Source organism: Haemorhous mexicanus, chromosome 6 (assembly GCF_027477595.1).
Source record: "Haemorhous mexicanus isolate bHaeMex1 chromosome 6, bHaeMex1.pri, whole genome shotgun sequence".
In the NCBI taxonomy this organism is placed as follows: Eukaryota; Metazoa; Chordata; class Aves; order Passeriformes; family Fringillidae; genus Haemorhous; species Haemorhous mexicanus.
In genome coordinates this window covers 12,067,374-12,090,039 of record NC_082346.1, presented here as the reverse complement: position 1 = coordinate 12,090,039, position 22,666 = coordinate 12,067,374, and the positions used below count along the sequence as shown (strand labels likewise).

The 22,666-nt window shown below is 63.4% G+C and overlaps 5 protein-coding genes across 6 annotated transcripts; 2 read left to right on the top strand and 3 right to left on the bottom strand.

Annotated features, from left to right (window-relative positions):
- The first annotated feature begins 600 nt into the window (after positions 1 to 600).
- On the top strand, positions 601 to 2,242 carry BTBD18 (BTB domain containing 18). Its single transcript, XM_059848690.1, has 3 exons — positions 601 to 741; positions 1,066 to 1,202; positions 1,338 to 2,242. The coding sequence occupies exons 2-3, from the start codon at positions 1,073 to 1,075 to the stop codon at positions 2,159 to 2,161; spliced, it is 954 nt and encodes a 317-aa protein (XP_059704673.1). The 5' UTR covers positions 601 to 741; positions 1,066 to 1,072; the 3' UTR covers positions 2,162 to 2,242.
- A 2-nt stretch (positions 2,243 to 2,244) lies between these two features.
- SELENOH (selenoprotein H) lies at positions 2,245 to 3,464 on the bottom strand. The gene is made up of 5 exons (XM_059848692.1): positions 3,387 to 3,464; positions 2,896 to 3,110; positions 2,674 to 2,819; positions 2,488 to 2,601; positions 2,245 to 2,418 (listed from the first exon to the last, which is right to left on the bottom strand). Exons 2-4 carry the CDS (start codon positions 3,045 to 3,047, stop codon positions 2,501 to 2,503), a joined length of 399 nt encoding a protein of 132 aa, XP_059704675.1. The 5' UTR covers positions 3,048 to 3,110; positions 3,387 to 3,464; the 3' UTR covers positions 2,245 to 2,418; positions 2,488 to 2,500.
- A 119-nt stretch (positions 3,465 to 3,583) lies between these two features.
- TMX2 (thioredoxin related transmembrane protein 2) lies at positions 3,584 to 5,794 on the bottom strand. Of its 2 annotated transcripts, XM_059848689.1 has the most exons (8): positions 5,571 to 5,793; positions 5,132 to 5,192; positions 4,857 to 4,970; positions 4,641 to 4,717; positions 4,456 to 4,562; positions 4,303 to 4,368; positions 4,065 to 4,194; positions 3,584 to 3,957 (listed from the first exon to the last, which is right to left on the bottom strand). In XM_059848689.1, exons 1-8 carry the CDS (start codon positions 5,757 to 5,759, stop codon positions 3,820 to 3,822), a joined length of 882 nt encoding a protein of 293 aa, XP_059704672.1. In that variant the 5' UTR covers positions 5,760 to 5,793; the 3' UTR covers positions 3,584 to 3,819. The 2 variants fall into 2 exon arrangements, with proteins under 2 accessions (XP_059704672.1, XP_059704671.1); XM_059848688.1 differs by having other exon boundaries at positions 4,065 to 4,368; positions 5,571 to 5,794.
- Positions 5,795 to 5,958: 164 nt separating this feature from the next.
- MED19 (mediator complex subunit 19) lies at positions 5,959 to 8,097 on the top strand. Its single transcript, XM_059848691.1, has 5 exons — positions 5,959 to 6,187; positions 6,472 to 6,728; positions 6,804 to 6,900; positions 6,981 to 7,075; positions 7,199 to 8,097. Exons 1-5 carry the CDS (start codon positions 5,989 to 5,991, stop codon positions 7,259 to 7,261), a joined length of 711 nt encoding a protein of 236 aa, XP_059704674.1. The 5' UTR covers positions 5,959 to 5,988; the 3' UTR covers positions 7,262 to 8,097.
- On the bottom strand, positions 7,840 to 22,483 carry ZDHHC5 (zinc finger DHHC-type palmitoyltransferase 5). The gene is made up of 12 exons (XM_059848687.1): positions 22,334 to 22,483; positions 18,889 to 20,162; positions 13,432 to 13,553; positions 12,928 to 13,085; positions 12,669 to 12,841; positions 12,467 to 12,569; positions 12,001 to 12,092; positions 11,788 to 11,920; positions 11,253 to 11,376; positions 10,404 to 10,516; positions 9,379 to 10,259; positions 7,840 to 9,072 (listed from the first exon to the last, which is right to left on the bottom strand). Exons 2-12 carry the CDS (start codon positions 18,990 to 18,992, stop codon positions 8,907 to 8,909), a joined length of 2,169 nt encoding a protein of 722 aa, XP_059704670.1. The 5' UTR covers positions 18,993 to 20,162; positions 22,334 to 22,483; the 3' UTR covers positions 7,840 to 8,906.
- Positions 22,484 to 22,666: the final 183 nt, after the last annotated feature.

Below are 22,666 nucleotides of genomic sequence, written 5' to 3'. Positions count from 1 at the left end.
CTAAGTGGGCAGCATTGCTTGCTTGAAGGATGGCTTCCAAAGTACCATAAATCCTCCCCTTCAGGAGCTTGGGGCATGAAAACACCGCTCCTCACACGCGAGGGCACAGTGGAGCCTGAAAATCCAAACCAAGGTGCATGGCGGGGCTCTGAGCCCTTGAGCCCAGAGCTGCTCCAGGCAGCAGGTGCTACACAGCACCTTCCCCATTATCGACCTCGTGTTCTGCGGTGCCACCACTGCAGTGACCACAAGCAGCCCCGGCCTGGCTGTCGTGTCCGTGGCACGATGAGGATGAGGGAGGGATGAGGGGCAGCCCCTGCCGCTCCACCCAGGCTGCCCTCAGCGCAGCCGCCATCACGCGGCAAAACCCGAGCAGTGCCTCCAGCGCCCGGGCAGAGCAGGGGCAGCGCGGCTGCGGGAGGGCTGCGGGAAGGGGTCGGTCACAGGAGGCGGGTCTGCTCCGAGCACCGCTCCCAGTGCGCGCCGGTGCCGCCCAGCGCGCTCGCCGCCAGCGCCGCCACACGGCCGGGCCGTTCCCGCCGCGCCGCCATTGGCTGCCGGGGTGCGACTGGCGGCGGGCGGGACAATGGGTGGGGCGAGGCCGCCGCGCCATGTGAGGCCGCGGGCGCGAAGCGAGGGCGCTCAGGGCCGCGATCCCGGTTACCGCCCTCCGCGTCCGCGCCGCGAGGTCGGGACTCACCCTCGGGGCGATTCGGTGGCGGTCCGTGCACCCCTCGTCAGGTACGCGGCGGGCCCGGGGCGGGCGGCGGGGCCGGGCCTGGGGCGCCTCAGGCTGCGGCGGCCTCTCGGCGCCCGGTATGGCGCCCCCTGGCGGACGCGCGGAGGCCGGGGCGGCGGGGCCGGGGCAGACACCGGGACAGCGCGGGGACAACGCGGAAACCGCGCGGGGACAGTGCGGGCTGTCCCGCGGCGCTGCCGGGCCGGGCATGGGCACACGGGGCTCTGCAGACATTGGCCCCTCCACATCCCAGCTCCAAACCGTTGGGACAGCCCGAAGAGGGCAGGCAGGCGCTGTCCCCAGCACGGCGCTGTGTGTCCCTGCAGGACGGCCATGGGCTCTCCCACAGCCACCCCGCAGCTGCTGTACCGCAGCACCCGCCTGCTGCGCACGGCCTTCCAGCACCTCCACCAGCAGCAGCAGCGAGCCGACGTCTTCTGCGATGTGGTCCTGTGGGCTGAAGGTGAGCGGGCGGGATCACCGAGGGAGGGGCCAGCGCGTTTGGGCTGCTGCGGGCAAGGGTCTCTGCAACCCCCTAGGAAAGATTGGCATGAGCAGGAAGGGCTGCAGGGCAGTAACAGCCACTGTTGCTTTGCAGGTGAGGCAGTGGTGGCCCACTGCAGTGTTCTCTCCGTCTGCAGCCCCTTTTTCATGGAGCAACTGGGCCGGGAGCTGCCCCCCCAGGGTTGCAGGGTGGTGCTGGAGCTGGCAGGGCTGAAGATTGGGGTGCTGCGCAAGCTGGTGCGCTTCTTCTACACTGCCGAGCTGGAGGTCACTCAGGAGGAGGTGCACGAGGTGCTGGCAGCTGCCCGCCGCCTCCGTGTCACTGAGCTCGAGTCACTGCAGCTCTGGGGAGGACGCCTGGTGAGACTGGGACCCCAGCGGCAGCTCAACCGCTCCTGCCTGCATTCCACTCAGGAAGTCCCCCCCGTGGTGGCACGTGACACAGCTGAGCCTGGCAGTGCCAGCTCTGGGGTGTCCCCCCAGAAGCAGCCACACTCTGTGGGGCACGCACACCCCAGCCCCATCGGGCGGATGAGGCTGCGGAAGGTGGAGCGTTGGGGGTGCTGGGAGGTGGTGCGGGAGGTGCAGCCCCCCGCCGTGCCTCCACCAGTGCTGGTGGGGGATATGGGAGTGACAGAAGCACAGCCCCCCCCGGATGAGGATGCACGGGAGCAGGTGAGCGAGTGCTCCCCACCCCGGCAGCCCCCCAGTGCAAACGGGATGCAGCAGGGTGGGGACTCCCCTGTGTCCCCCCAGGGCTGCCAGCAGGCAGCACCCCCAGGGACCCCAGGAAATGACAGCAAGGAGGAGGAGGAGGTGGATGTGGGGACAGGGGAGCCGTTCCTGCTCCCTGGCACAGTCTGCCTCTGGCCCAATCCCTCCTCTGAGTCAGAAGAGGAGGTAGATGTCCTCACTTAGGGGGGGCTGGCTCTGCCTCTCCCCCCACCAGTGCCTGCACCCCTTGGGCTGTGTGTCGTTGGAATAAAGGGCTGGAGCTGTGCTGTGGAGTACTGAATTTTATTAGAGATTGGGGGAACAACGGGGTGTGGAAGGAGCCAGGGGTCTGGCAGTGGCAGAGCTGCAGCATCAGGGACGGGACTGGGGCTGGCAGGTGCCCCCAACTTGGTCTCGCCTCTTCATGGATGCTCATGCCGCCTGCACCAGTCCTGGCTCGGCTGTGGAGAGAGGGAAGTCGGTCCCTGTTGGTTCCATCCCAATCCCATCCCAGTCCCATGCCCGCTCACCTGGCCAACGCCTCTATGGAAAGTTGCTCTTCAGGGCTTCCACCACGGTCTCCGGCTGAGGAAACTTCAGCTTGCGGGGGGGCCCCTTCCCAATACCGCTCCACAGCTCCACGGCTGCAGAGATAAGGGGGATTATGGGATCAGGGGTGCCGGGGAGCTCCGGCCACCCCCCAGCCCAGCACTTACTGCTGCCGTCCTCCTTCACCAGGGACACCTCGAAGCTGTTCCTGCGCGGCGGGCGGGGGTTGATGTCCACGGGCAGGTGGGCCATGGCCCCGCGCAGGGCCGCGCTCACCGCCGCCGCGTTGCGCCCGAACACGCGTCAGCTCTTGCTGTGGGGACACGGCGGTCAGCGACCCGGGGGGCACCCAAGGGCCTCGCACCACCCTCGGCACCTCGGCTGCTCACCAGTGCTCGATGACCACACGGGGGCCGATGTCCCCGGGGATGCCCTCGTCTTGGGCCTGGGCCCGCGCCCGCTTCTGCGGAGCTCCCGCCGTCTCCGGTGCCTCGGCCGCCGCCGGCTGCTGGGCTCCGCGCTTCCTCCCGCGGGGAGCCATCCTGGGTGAGCCGAGGCGGTGGAGCCTACGCCGGAGCAGGAAGGGGGCTCCAGGAATGCCGCTCTGGGGTGAGAAGGGATCTCAGGTACCCCGCTGTCAGGGGAGTGAAAGCTGGGTCCCTGTGGGAACGCTGCTGTGGGAGAGGGCCAGGAAGGGCCAGTCCTCAGCGATGCGCCATTGGGGAAATGAGGGACCCGCCGGGATCCTGCTGTGGAGGGCGGGAAGCGACTCCGCAGGGATGGCGGCGCGGTGTGCGGCTGGGGGGAGTAGGGAAGCGGGGCACCGGGGAACGGGGTGGGGGGGCAGACGCGGGGCTGCAGCGGCCGCGCCGCCTCCTACCTGCCGCTGGCCACGTGCCGGGAGCGCGCGCTGCCGGGAGGGTGGAGCCGGAAGGGGCGGGGCCGATAAGGGCCCCGGAGCTCCCGGTGGGCTCCGGTTCCGCCCGCGCCGCCCCAGCCAATCAGGACGCGTAGACTCTGCAGGGGCTCCGCCCCCGTACGCAGCCAGGGACCGAGGACACGGACACGGACACGGGACACAGGCACGGCATGGACCGTTTATTGTCAGCGATGGATGAGAGCGAGCGTTAACCGAGGCGGGACCCCTCCTACCGCCCTGCCCGCACGGGGCCGGGAGGCACCGCTGCTTTCCCGGGGCTCAGCCGGGACAAGTCCCCACGGAGAGCGTCTCCGGACAGGGCTGGGCAGGCCCGCGGGGCCGCTGCCACCAGGCTGATGGTGACATAGTGATGGGCGACAGTACAGGGTAGCTTCTACTTGTCCTTCTTGGTCTCCTGAGGAGCAGCCGCTGACACGGCTGGGGGCTCCTCAGGCCCCTCCTCCCGCGGCTTCGACTGCTTCTTGGCCTTCTGGTAGAGCTCGTTGAGGTTGAACTCCCGGATCACATTCTCCTGTGGCCAAGAGTCAGCGTGAGCACCACTGGGACCTCATGCTCCTCCTCCCTTCTTCCCAGGCACAGGCTGGGCAGGGGAACAGAGGGCTGAAGGGTCTCACGCACCTCAGAGAAGGTCCAGGAGACAGCCCGGCCCTTCTTGTCGATCTGCGGTCGCCGCATGATCTCTGTCCCGCCCTGGAAGAGGATGAGGGTGGGCAGCTGCTTGGTGAGAGGCGAGGTGCTGACCTTGTACCTGTGTGAGGACAAGCCAGCAGTGAGCCTCGGGCAGCCTGAGGGGGCTGGAGGGACACAGGGACTGCCCCAGAGCAAGCCCTGCTCGCCCAGGCTGCACTCCCCACACCTGGTGCTGACGTCCGTGTACCGGCCAACATCCACCTTCCCAAACTGGAGTCCCGAGCAGTTGTACCTGGGCAGGATGGGAACACATGGCTATGAGGGATGCAGGGGACCACAGGCCCCATTACCCACCAAGATTCCAGCAGGTGCCACTCACTTGAGAGAGAGGTCGGCGAAGATGGGGGCAAAGGACTGGCACTCACTGGACCAGTTGGCAAAGAACTCAACGATCCATGTCACCCGCTTGTCCCTCTCCAGCTCCTCCTGCCACAGGGGCATGGGCTTAGGGGGGGGGCGGTGGGCAGAGACCCCCAAAAGCCCCAGGGCTGGGGAGATACTCACATCGATGGTCTTGTCACTGAAGTACTTGATGTATTCAGGGCCCATGTAAAGGGGTGGCTTGCAGGTCATCAGGAACACTGGAATGACAGCAGTCATTCCTGAGTGCCCCAGTGCCAGGAGGGCCAGGCTGGGCCTGGGACAGAGCTCCTCCAGCCCAGAGCAGCGAGGGGGAGCCAGGACAAGGCAGATCTAGGGCAGGAAGACATGCAGGCCCACCTATGCAGAGTGTGAGGTAGAGCAGCCCCATGCGGATGTCGAGGCGGAAGAACAGGATGGCATTGGCCACTTTGCTGAACATGAAGATATTCCCGATGTGCTGCTCCACGGTGACTGTGACATGGAGACAGGAATAAGGGATGGGGCTAGATACCCCCAGAAGGGTGGGGGTAACATTAGAGAGGGCTGGATCTGGTGCTCCAGACACCACCCCACTGAGCTCCTTGAAGGAGACCCCATAAGCAGCCCCAGCCCCTCAGGTCCCCCTCACTCACTGGAGCGCCGGTTCTTCATCATGACAATGGCGCTGAGAAACATGAGGATCTCCACCTCCCTCTGGCACAGAGAAGGGACAGGATGAGCTGGAAGTGCCCAGGACACCTTGGAGCCATGCCTGGCCTGGCCTGGCACAGTGACCTGTGGCCATGCCAGGCCCTACTGGTCCCAAGGCCCTGCCAGAGCCTAGAACCCCCAGCCCTCCCGGGGGAGACCATCGAGCAGATGGGCTGCCCTGGGGCCATGGGCTCGACCAGTGCCTGGGGGGGCTCTCGGCTATAGGGGAACACCGCAGAGCAATCCCAAGGGCTACCGGACATCTCCTCTCTCAGACAGACTGGGGTGCTGTGAGCAGGAGGGGAGCCAAGCCAGGGCCGGGGATGTGGGGACAGGGCCGGGGACAGCCCAGGGATGCGGGGACAGGCCGCGCCGCCTCACCCAGTCAAAGTCACACGGGTTACCATCCTCTCGCTGCGAGGGCAGCCCACGGCAGAGCGGCGGGACCTTGCGAACGAGCAGGAAAGCGGCGGCGAGCAGCGCGGAGAGCGGGTAGTAGGGCTGAGCGAGCCATCGGCAGAGCCCGGGCAGCCCCCACAGCAGCGCCAGCAGCGGCGCCACCACCGCCATCTTCCCTCCGCCCCGCTCACTGCCGTGGGGTGGGGCCTCCCCGGGCCGGCCAATGGCGAGCGGCGAGGCAGGCGCTCCCATGCGCGCACGGACCAATGAGAGGAGAGAGAGAAGCGGCCAATCAGAAGGCTGGGGTGAGTCTCCCATAGCAACGGGAGGCAGGACGGTGTAGGGGCGGTGCTCGGCCAATGGCGGGGCGGGGCGGCCCCGCGCGGGGCACGCCGGGAATATGGAGAACTTCTCGGCGCTGTTCGGTGCGGCGGAGCCGCCGCCCGCCGCCGCCGCCGCCCTCGGATTCGGGCCCGCCAAGGCTCCGGGCGCCGGGGCCGCACCGCCGCCCGCTGCCTCGGCCGCCGCGCCGCCGCCGGGCGAGGACGCGGCCCGCAAGGCCGCCGCCGGCCCCTTCTACCTGCTGCGAGAGCTGCCAGGTGCGGGCGGGCCGCGGGGCGGGGCGGGTGCCGCGCTCGGCCAATCAGCGCAGCGAAACACGGCCGCGAAGGAAACTGACGGCTCCAGGAGCCAATGAGGCTGCGGGGGCGGGGTCACGGAACGCGCGGTCCGGTGGGGAAGTGGGCGGCGGGGGGGTCCCTGGGGCTGGGATCCCGGTGCTCGGGGTTGCAGGGGGTCCCGGAGCCTAGGCTCTGCCGGGGAGAGGGGCCTGGGGTGTCGTCGGGGCGTTTTCCCCTCCCCAACTCCTCCCGCGGCCGCACAGGCACTATGGAGCTGACGGGCAGCACCAACCTGATCACACACTATAACCTGGAGCACGCCTACAACAAGTTCTGCGGGAAGAAAGTGAAGGAGAAGCTCAGCAACTTCCTCCCCGACCTGCCCGGCATGATCGACCTGCCCGGCTCCCACGACAGCAGCAGCCTGCGCTCGCTCATCGAGAAGCCGCCCATCTGTGGCAGCTCCTTCACCCCGCTCACGGGTGCCATGCTGACCGGCTTCCGCCTGCACGCCGGCCCGGTGAGCCCCGGGGCCTGGAGCCGGGGGGGGGTGGGAGGCACCCGGCGTGGCCTGACCAGTTCCTTTTCTCCATAGCTTCCCGAGCAGTGCCGGCTGATGCACATCCAGCCGCCTAAGAAGAAGAACAAGCACAAGCACAAACAGAGCCGCACGCAGGACCCCGTCCCCCCAGGTAAGGGTGCCACGGCCACCCCCCTGCTCCCCTTCAGCACCGGCAGAGCATCGGCTCATCTGCTGCTTCTGCTTCTCCAGAAACCCCCTCGGACTCCGACCACAAGAAGAAAAAGAAGAAAAAAGAGGAGGATCCAGAGCGGAAGAGGAAGAAGAAAGAGAAGAAGAAAAAGAAGGTGAGTGGAAAGGCTGGGATGCAGTGCCCAGCCCCTGGACCTCCGAGGGGCTCTGTGAGTGGCCATCCCCAAGGGGCTGCTGCCCAGCTGCTCTCACAGGCTCTATCTGTCCTTCGTCCACAGAACAGGCACAGCCCAGAGCACCCGGGGGTGGGCAGCTCCCAGGCCAGCAGCAGCTTACGGTGAAGCCACGCCGGTGACGCCCTGGGGATCTCCCAGCCCATGGGAACAGCCCCAGCTGACCCCAGGGACACTGGGGCTGGCCTGTTTCCCCTGGCTAAGAGGACATCCCTGCAGCCCCCCAGGACCAGGGGCATGGACTCTGTTGGTGCTGACCTTGGGCTTTTGTACCTGAAGAACCTGGAGCATCAAGGCCTCTTTTTAAGTCAACCTTTGAAAGTCTCCTCTGAGGAGGGGCTGGTGGCCGTGGCTGCTGTGACTCTCGGCTGTCACGGTGGAGCCCGAACCAAAGTGTCTCTGGAGTGTGCAGGGTGCTCTCCTTTGGATCCCAAACCTCACCAGCACCCACACCACCGCCCCTGGAGCCTCTTTTCCCGTGCTTGGAAAATCCTTACCTTCTGTGGGAGCAGAGTTTGCCTCAAGTAGGAGCCTCCCCAAAAGTGGGCCAGGCTCAGCTCTTACCAGACCCCCTTCTCTCTCTCTCCCTCAAGATGGGGGGGAAGGCCAAGACCCCGAGCATCAGGAGCCCTGGAGGGGCTGCTCCATCCCTGGACACCAAACAAAGCACACGCACGGCCCCGGGGTGGCTCATTAAATATCCTTTTATTCCTTGTTTTTAAAATGGCTGATAATAAAAAACCCTGGCGTGGCTGTGCGGGACCACGGGAGCTATTGCCGTAGAGAAAGAGTCCGGTAGTGCCGGCAGGGCTTTGGGGACAGGGAGCACGGGGCTCCTTGGCTGCATTTTTTTGGCATGTGATGAGAAAATATTGCTTTCCGGGGATGCACCTGCCTCTTCCCCGAGCGAGCGGAAATAAAAACACCCCTGTGACAGCGACAAACCTCCTCGGAATCATTAACAGAAATAAGAAAAGGCAACGAAACCAACAACCTCCCGACCACAGCCCCTGGGGAAAAGAGAACAAAGAGCAAAAACTGCGGGTGGGGGATGCTGGGGCCTTTGTGCCAGCTCGGGCTTCAGGTGTCGGGGTGCTGCCCCCACCCTGCCTCTGCCCTGGGCCCCCCAAGGGGGCTGGAGGCTGCAGACACCACGGATCAGGGAGGGGAGTGTCCGAGGATGGGTACCTGGCACCCCACAGCCCCATTCAGGGAAGGAACAGTGACACCCAGCACCTACCACAGCTCCTTCCACAGGAGGCAGCCCCACGTCCCTCCTTTGGGGACAGGGACAAGGTGGGGGGGCCCAGGCCCTGAGCAGGGTAGTTTCTTCCTCTCTCTGGGTAAGATATATAATTTCTGCTTCTTTTTTTTTTTTTTTTAATATTTATATTTATATATATAGATATTTATATATACACACACCTGGTAACTCAGAAAGAGAAAAAAAATAGAATCCGTAACAATAATAATAAAAAAAAGTATTCTGGTTTAAAAACAATCCATTCCTACCACGCCAGGCGAGCGGGTGATTGCACAAGGCCCACAAGTGGCTGGCGCAGCCGAGGCAGTGCCGGGGCTGCAGCCCCCTCCCCCCCCCACCCCAGCCCCCCGCGGGTGTGTGCCGGCCCCCGGGGGGCAGAGGGAGGAGCAGGGGGGACCCGCCCGGCTCTCCCAGGAGTCCACAAGCATCTGGCACGGCGGGTCCCTGGGGGCCGCCGGGGAGGAGGGGAGGGGGCGGCAGCTCTGCCCCTCATACCGAGATCTCGTAGGTGGTGCCCCCCACACCCGAGACCTTCTTGACACCTCCACGGGTGGGGCTGCTGAGGGGCACCGGCCCCGAGCCCGGTGGGGCCGAGCCCAGGCTCTTGGGCTGCCCGTTGGACTTGCTGTAGGCTGTTCTCATCTGCACCTCGTCCCTGCGGGAAGGAAGCACAGACATGGGGTCAGGAAGAGGAACGGGTTGCTGGCACCCAGCGTTGCCACAGCCCTGCCCACCCCAGGGACCACCAGCACCCAATTCCAGATTACAATGGGCCCATGGGGTGGCGGAGGAGATGTGGTGGGGCACCAGCTCTGTTCTGGGAAGAGCAGGAAGTTTTCTCTTGCTCTTCCCAGCATCTCTCCCCAGGGAGGTGTGTTCTGCTGCCTTAGGGGCTTGGAGGGACAATGGGCAAGGGTGCCGCCAAAGGCCACAGACGCCCCTCTGCCATCACAGTACTCACTTTGGTGCCAGTAAGGGCTGCAAGGCCACCTCCTCGGTCTCGGGGCCGCCGGCCTGAGAGGCTGTTTTTTGGCTGCTGTAAGACACGGATTTGCCCAGGTGTGGGGCGGCGGGCTGGTCGGGGGAGCCCAGCGAGCGCACCCGCAGCGCCGGAGGGGGCTCGGGCTTGCCGAAGCGGGGCAGGGCCGGGCGGGTGAGCGGGTTCTTGCCCAGGGGCGAGCGCTTCGAATCGTCCGAGGAGGAGCTGGTTCGGGGGGCGTTGCTGGAGCCCGGCGTTGACTGGATGCCCGAGTCCGCCAGCCCCGCGTCCTCCTCCCGGCCCGGGGCCGGCGGCTGCTGCAGCAGCTTCTCCCGCTCCTGGATGGAGGCCACAATGTGGCGGGAGAGATTGTCATAGCGCACGGGCGAGGGCTCGCGTGGTGCCACGTGCTTGGGGGAGGCGGCGCTGGCGAAGCGGCCGTGCAGGTCGGTCTCTCGCTGCTGGGCGATGCGGGCCGACAGGAAGGGCGAGGTGTAGCCCACCGGCGGCTCGGGCTCCGGGCCTGCCTGCACCGACTCGAAGTCAGGGCTGTCGGAGGGCGTGAGCAGGCTGTCGTACGAGAGGCTGCCGTTACGCGTCTGGTTCACCAGGCTCTTGTAGGAGGTCGAGGTGGTGCCCTCCGAGCGGATGGACTGCAGGTGGCCCATCTCAAAGCCCGTGCCCTGAGCCGACTTGAGGCTGGAGGAGCGGGAGCCACTGGAGAGAGGGTCAAAGTGGAAGCTCTTGCCAAAGGTGGGCGAGCGGAAGCTCTCGGGTTCCAGGCTTGGCTCCGAGCGGTAGCTGGGTTTGTGGCCGCTGTCACAGATGGAGTTGGGCTCCTTCAGGCTGTTCACTCGGCTCAGCTGAACGGTAGAGAGGCAGCACTTACCCACAGAATGACCAGGGGGCCCCTGTGGAGCTCCCAATGCACGTCCTAAACCCTTCCCACACCACGAATGGGGTGGCATCCCCGTGGGGCTGGTCCCCCATGCTGGGCTCAGCCTTACCTTGGCGCTGGTGGAGTGGGGCAGGGCCGCCGAGCTGCTGCTGCTGCTGTAACCGGGCCGGTACTTGTACATGGTGGGAGTCGGGGGGCTGTCCTTGCCTAGCAAGCTGCTGTCTGCACCGGGAGAGAGGGGCACACTCAGGGCGGCTGCGGGCAAGGAATGCGCCAAGCCCCGCCTTCCCTGCCTCAGAACCGACTCCGAGCCTGGGGCAAACAGACCAGGGACAGGGACGGGCTGCAGGGGAGGTGCACTGGGGTGGGAGAGACAGAGCGGGAGGAAGGGTTGTCCCCACAGCCACATGTGTGGGGCTGGCACTTCCATGCCGCTGCGGCAGCCCCGGCTGGGTGACACCCTGGGGGTGCACGGCACGGGGGTGTCAGGGAGCTCAATGGGAAGCACACACACTACAGCCCTCAGCGGGCAGCAGACCCAGGCAGGGCCGGGAGAGCTGTGGGGTCTCCAGCTGCTGCGGAAAGCAGCTGCCACAGGCTCTGCCCATCACATCCCACCTCTGGCCAGGCTCACACGGAGCTGGCCACAGACGCTCTCTGCCGCTGAGCCAGGCCCGCCACCACTTCGCCACCACATCCTCCTCCGTCCTGGCAGCACGGTGGCTGCAAGGCACAGCTCCTGGTGGCTCCAGACAGTGCCATGCTGGCTCGGCCTCCGGCAGAGCAGAGCTGACTGTGAGCATCCCCCGCAGGCTTCTCCAAGTGCAAGGGGCCACATAAACCAGCCCAGGAATGCCAGTGTGCTCCAGGTCTGCCCTACGGCCCTGGCTCCTGGCCTGCCTGGTGCAGCCCTGGGCTCCCCTCCCAGTGGCTGCCAGGGCCCTGGTGCCCTCCTTACCCTCAGTGGTGGCCAGGGTTAAGTGTGTCCTCAGGCCCGTGTAGCGGCTGAGGTCGGGCTTAGGTGGGGGTGGCGGCTCGGCGTCAGCAGACTGGCTCTCCGTCACCTCCAGGCTCCCCTTGGACTGCAGAGACAAAGTGCAGGCAGGGTCAGGAGGGGCCAGGGCCTCAGCCCCCCCAGGCTGGCAGGGCACAGACAGCGGCGCTGGGGCTCCCGCTGCCTCCCGGGCCATCCGACAGAACAGGGGGCAGTGCGTGCCCCGGGTGGGTGCTGGAAGTGCCAAGGAGGGGGAACCTCCAGAGGGGGGGGAAGGATGGGAGCAGTAAGGGCAGTGGAGGGGGCAAAGCCTCATGTGGTCACTGCCACATGGGAGGGGGACAGTTTCCATCCCACGGGGACATAGAACAAGACGACACGGATTGGGACAGGGAACGTGACCAGGCTCTCTCGGTTCTCTACTCACGGATGCAGGCTTGCACCCCTGGGATCCGTGGAGGGCCCCAGCGCAGGCAGCGCTGGTCCCCACCTTCCTCACCTTCGTCCTTTTCAGCTCTGTCTGGATACCATTGTCCATGATCTTGACAGTGATCTGACCGTCCGACACTTCGGGCCGCAGGAACGGGGGTCTCACCAGCACTGTCTGCTCGGCCTTTGGGCGCCCGAGGTACCTAGGGAGCGGGGGGAGGAAGGTCACGGCCTGGAGCCCGGGATGGAGCAGTTTTTCCAGGGATGCAGAGGCCAGGCTCACCTGGGCGCCGGGGAGCTGCAGAGGACCCGGCTGACGTTCTTACAGCAACCGTTGGTGAAGGGGTTGACGCCCCCGCGGAACTTGCCTGTCACCTGTGGGACAAAGGAGTGTCACAGCCAGCCACACCAGCTCCCTCAGGACACCCCCTCAGGACCAGGACAGAGATACTCCGAGATCCTGCTCCTTTTCCTAGTGCCTGTTTCAGTGCTCAGATAGCCTTGAGGGGGTCGTGTCTCCTCAATTTCACCTCCTGGGCCCCAGAAGTGCCCGCCTGGCTCCATCCTCTGACTGCACCCCCATGGATGCAACTGCCTCTCAGTCACCCTGTGCTCTACCTCCCCAGCTCAGGGACCTCCCCCAGCTTTAATCCAACCCGTCCACATCCATCCTCTCCCGAGAAATCCCAAAATGTATCTGTAGGTGGCCTGGCCAGGCCGGCAGTCCCCCCAAAGTCCCTCAGACGTACCTGTTCGTTGGTAGTGCGGCCCCTGGCCACGAGCACCACGTGGAAGCCTGTCAGGCCAGCGACGGGAATGAAGAAGAGCCCAGCCACGCACATCACCACCATCCTGCCACAGCCAGCTAAGGAGCAGCCGCAGCCCTGCTCGGCACCGTGCCGCCCCCAGACCCCAGCACGCCCTGCCCACCCGCACTGCCCAGGAGGATACGTGACGGCCATGCGGACACCGGAGAGCTCCTCCACCTGGTACAGGACGTAGAGCAGCCCGAAGCCGAAGACGCCCATGATGTGTGTGGTGAGCGACAGCAGGAAGAGGAAGAAGTAGCGGTAGTTGCGCCGCCCGATGCAGTTGTTGACCCAGGGGCAGTGGTGGTCGAACTCCTGCCGGGGATGGGGCTCGGTGAGGGGGTGCTGGGGGGGGCTCCCTGCCCTGTAGGGGGCTGGCAGAGGCCCCGGCAGCTCCTCACCTCCACGCAGTTGTCGCAGACGCTGCAGTGGGAGCAGCGCGGCGGGCGGTAGAAGCGGCAGGTCGCGCACCACTTCATGCGCACCTGGATGCCCTTGATCTCCACCGTCTTGTAGAGAGGGGCCCGGAAATCGTCCTCTTTGTCCTCGTCCTCCTCAGCTGATGGTGACACCCCAGCATGGCATCAGGGCCCAGGCAGCCCCTGTCTGCCTCAGCCAAAGGCTCCTGGCATCACCTTCCTGTCACCTGGCACAGGGACAGCCAGGGACCCCCAAACACAGGCTGGGGGGGGCTCTCCCAGGCCCTGCCCCAGAATCCTGACACTGCCTGAGTCCCAAAGACCCAACATGGGATGCTGAACCCATCCCTGTAGCGCTTGTCACTGCCTGATCCCACCGGGCAGGGCGAGGAAGGCTCCTCGCCAGCTTTTTGGGACCCAGAAATCCCCTTTACCTCAGAGGAAGGGTGCAAGGAGGCAGCTCTTCCTGGCCAGAGCCAGACTCACCTCGTGGGAATATGCCTGGGTCCATGAAGGTGGCCATGCTGAAGTTGGCCAGCACGAAGAGGAAGACGACGGCATTGTAGGCGGGGATAACGGGGGACACGTAGAGACTGAGCCCTGGGCACCTGCGGGCACAGCAGCCATGAGACCCTTGGACCCTCACTTGTGTCACTCCCATCGCTTCCCAGCAGTGCATCCCACATCCATGCTGCAGCCACCTCTGCAGCACAGCCTGACCCCAGCCCGGGGAGCACCTGGGGGCCACAGTGAGACGTGCTCCAGGCATCCTTCAGGGAGCAAAATTCTCCTTTGGGACCCCACTGGAGGGTCCCACAGAGCAGTGGTGCTGGCAACAGGGAAAACCAGGCCAATGGCATGGGGGGCACCCAGGGAACCTGACAGAAAGCAGGATGTCATCCTCTCTGTGTCCCACCAGCTGCTCAGGGGCACAGGGGACCCTGAGAGGGGACATGAAACCAGCACCAGCTCTGTTGCCTCCAGAGCCATTCATGCTCCTCACATCCCAGGGACAGCCCCAGCAGGACACGGGGACCCAGCCAGCACCCAGTTCCTCCAAAAAGCTCCTGTGGGAGCGCAGTGAGGGAATCACCCTGCTCCCTCCTGCCCCAGCAGGCGGGCTCAGGACAGCGGGCTTCCCCCTTGCAGGCGCCAGCATAATTCCCTAATCTGCTTTGCTGCTGGGATTAAATCCCACAGATCTAGGGCAGCATCTGTCCCTCTCTTCCCCCCACTGGGCTAAGAGCCAATGGATTTAGGTGGCCAGAGCAGCATGGGGCTGGGCGGGCAGGGCGACATATGGTGCCAGCCCTGTAATCCCCCACAGGCTGGGGTGAAGGGGCAGGCACTGGCCCCGTCCCCTCCACCACCACCCACAGAGACAGGTCCCCTCACCGGGTGAGGCAGCCCTGTCCTTGTCACAGCAGCTCTGAGAGCCATGCCAAGGCTCCAGCTGGTGCAGGGCTCTGTCCCAGTTCAGGGCCCTGAGGAGGGCAGGGGGGCACCCCTGGGTGAGGAGCAGCAGCTGTGCCAGGGGCAGGGCAGGAGAAGCGGGCACACCCTTCCAGCACACACCTGGCAGCACAGAGGGTGAGGCGTGCAGGGCACTCCCAGCACCAGGCACTGCTCCGTGCCCCAGGGAGACTGGGAATCATCAGTGGGACCTGCTCTCACAGGCCAAGGCTGAGGCTGTCCCCATCCAGGCAGAGGGATGAGAGACCAGGAGGGCAGACTTTTGGTGGCAGGACATCCCTGGCAAGGAGGACAGCATGGCCAAGCCACCCAGCACACTCCTCTTCTTCCTTCTCCTCCTTCTCCTCTCTGGCCCCCCTGGGCCCCACATCCCACACCAAGCTACTCCTGCAGACCTTCCCCAAAGCCTCTTCCCCCCTGGTTACTGAGGAGCCGCGCTGCTGGGCACCCTGGGTGCTGCCTCCCTGCTCCTTATCAGGCTGGCATCTCCCGGGATGGCATCTTGGCATCTCCCGGCCCAGCCCCCCGAGCTCTGCCCCGGGCTGGGGAGCGGCTCCTCGAGCAGCACCGGCCATGCCGGCCCTGCCGCCTGCACTGGAAGCCAGCCAGGCGGATTCTCCGCAGCTGGGACAGGCTGGAGAGGATGAGTCCTCTCCAATCTGTGCCCCAAAACCCTCAGAGATCAGTGCTGGGGGCACAGGACCTAAGTGACAGTGCCAGGCAACAACCCAAGCAAGGGACAAATCACGGAGTCATGGAATCACAGAATTGTTCAGGTTGGAAAAACCCTCCAAGATCACCAATCCCAACTGGTTCCCCAGCACTGTCAGGGCCACCACTGAAGAGTCCCAACTGCCACAGCCACGTTTTTTGGTGACTCCACCCCTGCCCTGGGCTGAACAACCCTTTCCATGAGGAAATTTTCCCTAACATCCGAACTAAACCTCTCCTGGCACCACCTGAGGCCGCTTCCTCTTATCCATCACTTGTTCCTTGGGAGAAGAGCCCAACCTCACCTGGTCACACCCTCCTGTCAGGGGGTTGTAGAGTGTGAGGACACACCAGAACCGAGGATCCCATGTCCCTGAGCTGAACTCCTACTCCACTTGAGAGAAGCCTCCCTGGCTCTGCTCTCTGTTAGACAGAGAGGGCCGGGGGCTCAGAGGAGCCCTAAAAGTAGGAAATGCCCTTCCAGAAACCCTGTGGAAGGAGCTCCTCTTTCCAGGAAGGGAAATCCCAGCCCAAACCTTTGCTTGAAAGAGATGGAGGGGAGCCAGGAAGACCCATGCCTGGGCAGTCATCCCACACAGGGAACAGCCAACAGCCAGTCTGAGCCAAGCACACAGCCTGGATCCTGAGAAACAGAGCCCAGGGAGGCAGGGAAGGATCCAGCTGCCTTGGAAAACTCTGGGGCACACAGAGAGGGAAGGCCAGGGGAAGGGAACACCTCTGTGCTGTCCCAGCAGCCAGCCCTTCCTGGAGGGACACACAGCTCCCAGGGCAGGACAGTGCCCAGCAGGTCCCTCGGCTCACACACACTGACAAGACCCCCTGTGTGGGATACACGGGCCAGGGCAAGCAGAACACCCTCTCTAGGGAACACCAGGACCTGCTGCCTTCCTGGCTCCCTCACATGCAGGAACCCTGTGCTGTGGGAATCCCCACAGAGCCAGACCACCCGGTGACACCATTCTAGTGACCCCAAAGCCACAGTCACTTCCTGGGACCATCCCCACCCTCTGGAGGGATCAGGGTCCTCCACAGGGAACAAAGGTGCTGCCCATCCCTAGGGAACCTCTTTATCAGGAAAGTGATGTGTTCCTGCCTTTTGCTCTCCTGAACGGAGTGCAGGGCTGCAGGCCCCGCCTCGAGCCCGGGGCACACGGGGCAGGAGGAGCAGGAGCAGGAGGGAGGCTCCTCACCATCACCAGCCACGCAGGTCCCGCAGCACCCATCGGGCTTCCCCTCAGGATCGGGATGCAACACGCTCATGGCCAGAGGAGCTGTTGGGACTTGTCCCTGGCAGCACATGAGAGGACTTGGGGAACCTCGGGCACCATGAGTCACACCGGGATGAGACAGGCTTTCTGATACCAGTCACGCCTGGAGAAGCCTGTCCCTCCCTGCTGGCACCCCTTCCCCAGCCCCTGCGCTCTCCCAGGCACAGCCTTCCCTCCCTGCCTGTTCCCCAGGGCTCTGACCCATGGGCCCTCCAGCTCTCCAAAGGTCTTGGCACAAACACAATCCCTGCTCGCCCTGACCCTCACACAGGTTTGTATCTGACTGGGAGCAGGCATGGCACTGTGTCCCAGTGGCACTGCCAGCCTCAGGGAGGGGACAGGGAACCTGAGAGCCAACTGCACCAGAAGCTGGGACCAGGCAGTGGGGACATGCAGGAATGGACAAATGGACCCCAAGGGGCAATTTCCATCCTAAATCAGCACCTGAGAGCCCAGCAAGCCTGGGACCCCCACTCATCCCAGGGGGAGGCAGGAACATCCCCTCTCCTGCTGCCCCTCCCTCCAGGGCAACCGGCCTCATTTCCACCGCCACGTGCTCAGCAGCAGCTCCTAATTAAATTAATCAATTAAAGAGAGTTCTTGGCCCAGAGACACAAATCCTGGACGGACCAAAAGGCATCCAGTGGATAGGCTGGAAGCACCACAACAGGAACCTTAAGAGCCGTGCTGACCCCTGGCTGCTCCCTGTTTTGGGGAGGTCTCCCAGAGCCCGCCCCCACAGCTTCCATTGCACTTCCCAAAGGACCAGGCTTAGGTCAGATGCTGACAGGGGGAAGGGGGTCATCAGCCAGACTGCTGCTGACCAGGCAGGGAAGGGGCACAGTGGCCCCCAGGACCACACAGGAGGCAAACCTTGAGCCCCACGTCCCTGCCAACCCGCTCCAGCACCAGGCAGACGCTGTCCCAAAGGATCCATCTGGCGGGGAGCAGCGCGGCTCCCTCACGGCCGAGCCCGTGTGAATGGCGTGCCCGGGCTTTAATGGGATGTTCTGAAGTCGGATAAACAACACTGCTGACCTGCAATTACAGCGACCTGCCCAGGTGCTCCTGCCCCGGCCAAACCTGCTCCACGGCGCCGGCGCTGCCTCTCACCGCCCGCTGATAAGCGGCTGCTCCCAGCACTGCTGGCACCCATGGCTGGGATGGGCTCGGGGTCCAGCTGTCCGGCAGCCACTGTGCCAAAACAGAGCCAGTCTGTCCCCTAAGGTCACACATGGGGTGGCACACACAGCTCGGAGGGCACCGCCCGCTCCCTCTGCTTCTCCTTCATCCCCCTGGCACAGGAGCAAGAGTCAGCGACTTCCACAGGCATCTGGCAGCCTGGAGCAGCCAAATCCCGAGCCTGGGAGCCTGGTGACCTCTCGGTGTCCCAGCAGGGGACAGCCACACGCTGCTGAGTGACACTGCCAGCTGCACCAGGCGCTGGATGGGGCGAACCAACCCCGCTACCCTCTTTGGTTGTCAAGTTCCCCTGTCCCTGCCCAGTTGTCAAGTTCCCCCGTCACCAAAGCCACAGTGACCTTCCTGCCACCAATGGCTCCTTCCCAGGGAGTGGTAATGTCCATGGCACCTGTCCCTTTGGCCTCCCGCAGCTCCAGCTGATTCCTGTGGCCCCAGCAGGAAAAGCCCAGGGAGTGGGAGAGGCTCCCTGAAGCAGAGGGTGCAGGTCCTTCCCGCACCCTGCCAGGACCCCAAACACATTCCCGCTGAGACCCCGGGGATGCCCTGCAGGATTTGGCAGCCATTCCAGCTGCCGTGCTCTGGCTTTCCTGCCTGGCACATTGTGCCACGGTGCCAGCCCAACTGAGCCACCCTCTGCCAGGCTCCCTCAGCACCTCGAGGTTCTGCTGCCCCGCCTGTGACCCCCCTGAGCACGTCACGGAGGCACGTGTCACCGGGCAGGGAAGAGCAGCAGCCCAGGGATGTCACCACGCCTCTCTAGCACCCAGCACAATTGCCCAGCCCGGTGGGCCCCCCCAGGCCCCAGTGACCTGCTGGCCATTTCCCTGGGGCCCCCTCCAGGGACACTGAACCCTCATTGCCCCAGGGCAGGGGACAGAACACAGCGAGTGATCTGCACAGGGGTCAGAGTTCTCCTCCCTGAACTTTCCTTTGTGGCTCACAAATCGATTACGAAACCAAAAATAACACGTGTCCTGCCCCAGCCCACCAATCCACCTCGCCTGGCTCCAAAGGAGAAAGTGATCCATGCGTTTTCCACCCACAGGTCACAAACCAGTTCCCAACCCAGCTGACCTGGAGCTGAGTGATGCCTCACCAGGACTGCCAGCACGCAGCTTCCCCTGGGAAAACTCATGGAGTGAAATGGCTCCCACTGTGGCTGCAGCACCCAGAGCATAATATCCCCCTTCCCTCTGGGAGGAAATCCCAGCTCCTGTCCCCTGTCCTTGCCGGCCCTCCCCGCTCTGGCCCAGTAGCTGGGACTCACGTGAAGGCGAAGAAGAGGGTGGTGGCTCCCACTAGGAAGATGGCAGCAGCGGAGACCGGGACGTACTTGCTGGGTTTGAATCTCTTTCCAGAGGCTGCTGGCATGTTGGAGCTGTGGTGGGGGGTCCGCCCCGCAGCATAGCCCAGGCCCCAGGGGACTCAGAGCAGGATGAGAAGGGGAGGGGGACAGGGGCTGACCCCTACCCTGCCCCCACACCTGCCTCTGGGACAAGCTCCAACCGGGGCGGACAGTCTGGAGAAGGGTCTGGAGCAGGAGGCCCAGGAGAGGAGCCCACTCTAAGCTCTGCCCCGTGAGAGATCCTGGGTGCAGGGAAGGAGGGTTAAAAACATTAAAAATTCACAAGAGAAGGGAATTTGGGTTTAGGACAACCGTTGGAGTGGGAATGCTGAGAGCCCTTCCAATCCTCAGTCCAGGCAGCAGCCCACAGGGAGCAGGACTCCCACAGGCAGGCTCTGAAGGGAGGGAATTCCCCAGGCTCGGGCAGGATGCTTCCCACCCAGCCAGCACCCGGAGAAGAGCACAGGATCAGCAAACTGCTTGCAAAAAAGCCACTCCGGGAGCCTCAGGGCAGCCACTTCTCCTTTTTAATCCGCCTCTGCTGTGCTTCAGCCCCCGGTGCTGCACGGGAGGAGGGGGTGGTCTCCAAGCAATCCCAGCTTCCTCACGGAGCTGCCGTGCCTCCTCCTCCTCCCCTCACTGGAGGGGTCACAGAAACACTCTCCCTGATTTCACCAGGGTCTGGGGCTGGCTGGCGGTGGCCGTTTAATTTTATTTATTTCTCTCTTGTCTGCTAAAGCCGAGGAACAGCTGGTGCAAGGTTGAGCTGTAAATCCTTTTTTTCGAGGGGGGCGGAGGGGAAGGTCTGGCGGATTGTGGGTTTTCCTACTTGCTCCTTTCTCCTGACCCCCCAGGCCCTTCCATGGGCTCAGTATCCACTCGGAGGCTGGGGAGCGACAGGAATTTCATTAAATCTTCTCTGCAGCAACCATTTCCCAGCAGGTGAACGGGAAGGGGGTGTTCAGGGAGCACCTTTACAACCCCAGCAGACACCAAAGGGTGGAAGGGGTGCTGAGCAGCTCTGTCTCACCCATGGCCTGGGTGGTGCAGGGAGAAACCTCAGTTTGTTCCAAACAGCTCCATTTTTCCCTTCCCCTTCCTTCATTAAAATCCTTCTTCATTCATCCATCCATCCGTCTTTTAAAAAAAACTACATAAAACCATTAAAACTCGAGGTCTGGTGCGCCACAGCTCACCTGGAAAAAACAGCAACAGAAATTAGCATGGCAAGAGAAGGGATGGAGCCGGCTGTCATTAGCCGCAGCAGCCTGGCCACGGCGTCGCCCAGCCCAGGGGCACTGGCTGCTGCAGGAACTCCAAGCCATCCCCTCTACCCCCGAGAAACCCACCCTGAGCTCTGGAAGGACTGGAGGGACACCATGAATTCCTTCCTGCAGCCCTGGCTCAAATCCCAGGACCAGCGAGTGCTGGCTCCCTGAGGGGCAGGGGCTGAGGAGAGACTCCAGGACTTAACATAAGGCTGGAGACCACAGGAGAAAAAAACATGCAGGAATCTCACCCCCTTCCCTGGAGGGCAGGAGACAGGAGAGGCCCATGGAAAACACCAATCCCATGATAGGAGGTGGCCTTTGCAGCTCTGGATTGATTCATCAAGAACTGCAGCACCAGGACAAGGAAGAGTGGATTTGAAATGACAGAGCTCAGGGTTGGATGAGATATTGGGAAGAAATTCTTCCCTGTGAGGGTGGCGAGGCCCTGGCACAGGTTGCCCAGAGGAGCTGTGGATGCCACATTCCTGGAAGTGTCCAAGGCCAGGCTGGATGGGGCTTAGAGCAACCTGGGAAAGTGGAAGGTGTCACTGCCCATAGCCCTGACCTGCCCCAAGCAGCCACAAGCCCATCATCCATCATATCCCACCAGTTCCTGCTGCTACAGCCACCACTCCTCACCTTGTCACCGTCTGTCACCTACCCTCCCCTTGCTGCCTCCGTGGCACTGCAGGTCCAAGCACAGCCTACAGCTCACTCCTTTCTCCCTTCCAGCTTTCTCTGCCTCCCCAATTTCTCCTTCGGGGTGGGCAGGGAACTCTCTAGCGCTGACTAAACATGAGTGAAGGTTGGGAGAGCTGTGGCACCCAATTAAAAGCAGCTTTAATGACAAGGATGCGTTACCACCAAGTGGGCTCAGCCCCAGCTCACGGCCACTCCACCTGACTCACTCAGGAACAGCTCCTGCCACTCAGCCTCTGCAGGACCAAAGCTCAACTTCCCACCCCTAGGTTTCCCTGCCCTTGGGAGTGAGAGGAAATGTGGGGCCGAGGCTCTGCCCAGCAGGGAATGTGCAGGTTTCACCTGGCAGCAGCTCCTGAGCAGAGCAAATTGAACAGTAACACCAGGGAAAGCTGTTTTCTGTAGCAGGGACAGAGTTCCCTGGAGAGCAGCAGTTTCCCAGCCCTGCTCTGCCTCTTCGGGGAAGAGCCCAACACCCCACAGAGCCGAGCCCAACAGCAATTCCAGGGATGGGCTATCGGAAGTCCAGGCCTGACATCACGGCTGATTGCTTTAGCAGGAGCAATCTGCTCCCAGAGCACCCGGCCCTTTGAACGCTCCGCCATGGAGGCACAGCCACACCTCAGGCTCAAACAGACGCTGCCAGGCAGAAGGAGCTGTTCCCTGATAATTCCTCCTCCAGAGATCCCCACCCTGCCCTCGCAGGGCGCCGTGGGCATGCGCCTCGTGGCGCTGCTCTGCCCCAGCCCACCCAGCCAGAGATCCAGGAGCTCCAGCGCTTCCACAGGGTGATCCCTGTGGAGCTGTGCATGCCAGAGCCAGCTCCCCATGGAATCAGGTACCCAAGGGACAGGCCCATGAGCAGGGGGAGAACCCCAGTGCTGTCATTAGTGACACCCTAGCAAGAAGCGATGCAAATGCATCATTGCTCCAGCTGCCTGTGCCTGGAATAACTCCACAACTCATGAAACAGGAGTCCCTCCCAGCTCCCAGAGCCACCACACTGCTCCCCAGAATGCCTTCCTGATCCCCCAGCATGCCGAGACCCCACAGGACTCCCCAGTCCCAGCCCTAATGCAGAGGCCCAGAAAGAAAGCTGTCAAAATGTGAGATCTCTGCTCTGCAATCCTTAAGGGGTCCAGGAGAAACACAAAGAAAATCCACCCCAGATTCCCACAGATTACACAAATTCAGGTCCCAACTCTCCCAAACACACATATTCTTTCCCAGCCATCCCCTTTCCCAGCCCTACAACCTGCCCACCTCTGGTCAACCAACCCTTCCTTTCCTTCCACCTTTACCCCAAATCCTCTGTCTCACCGGCCACTTTGTCCCTATCCACTAAGGCCACTCACAGACTTTCCCACTCCAAAGAGCTCCCAGCTCATCTTGCTTACCTGTGGCCTATATGGGCTCTGCTCTTGCTTCCCATTCCTTTCTGCTCTTGCCTCCCGTTCCTTTCCCTCTGCCAATTCCAGCCCAGCAACTCCTCCTCTCCCGCTGCTCCTCCAGACCTGCCCTGCTCCTTCCTCCCCCAGCGCCTGTGTCACTGCTCACTCCCCCTTCCCTCTCCCTCAGAAATTCCACCTGGTTTTCCCATCCCAGCACCTCCTTTTTGGAACACTTTCCCAGTTCTGCTCTGCTCAGCCACCTCCGGAGCAGTCATCTCCACTCTCCAGGGTTTCCCTCCACTCATATAGGGGAGCTGCTCCTGTTTCCTTCACCTCTAT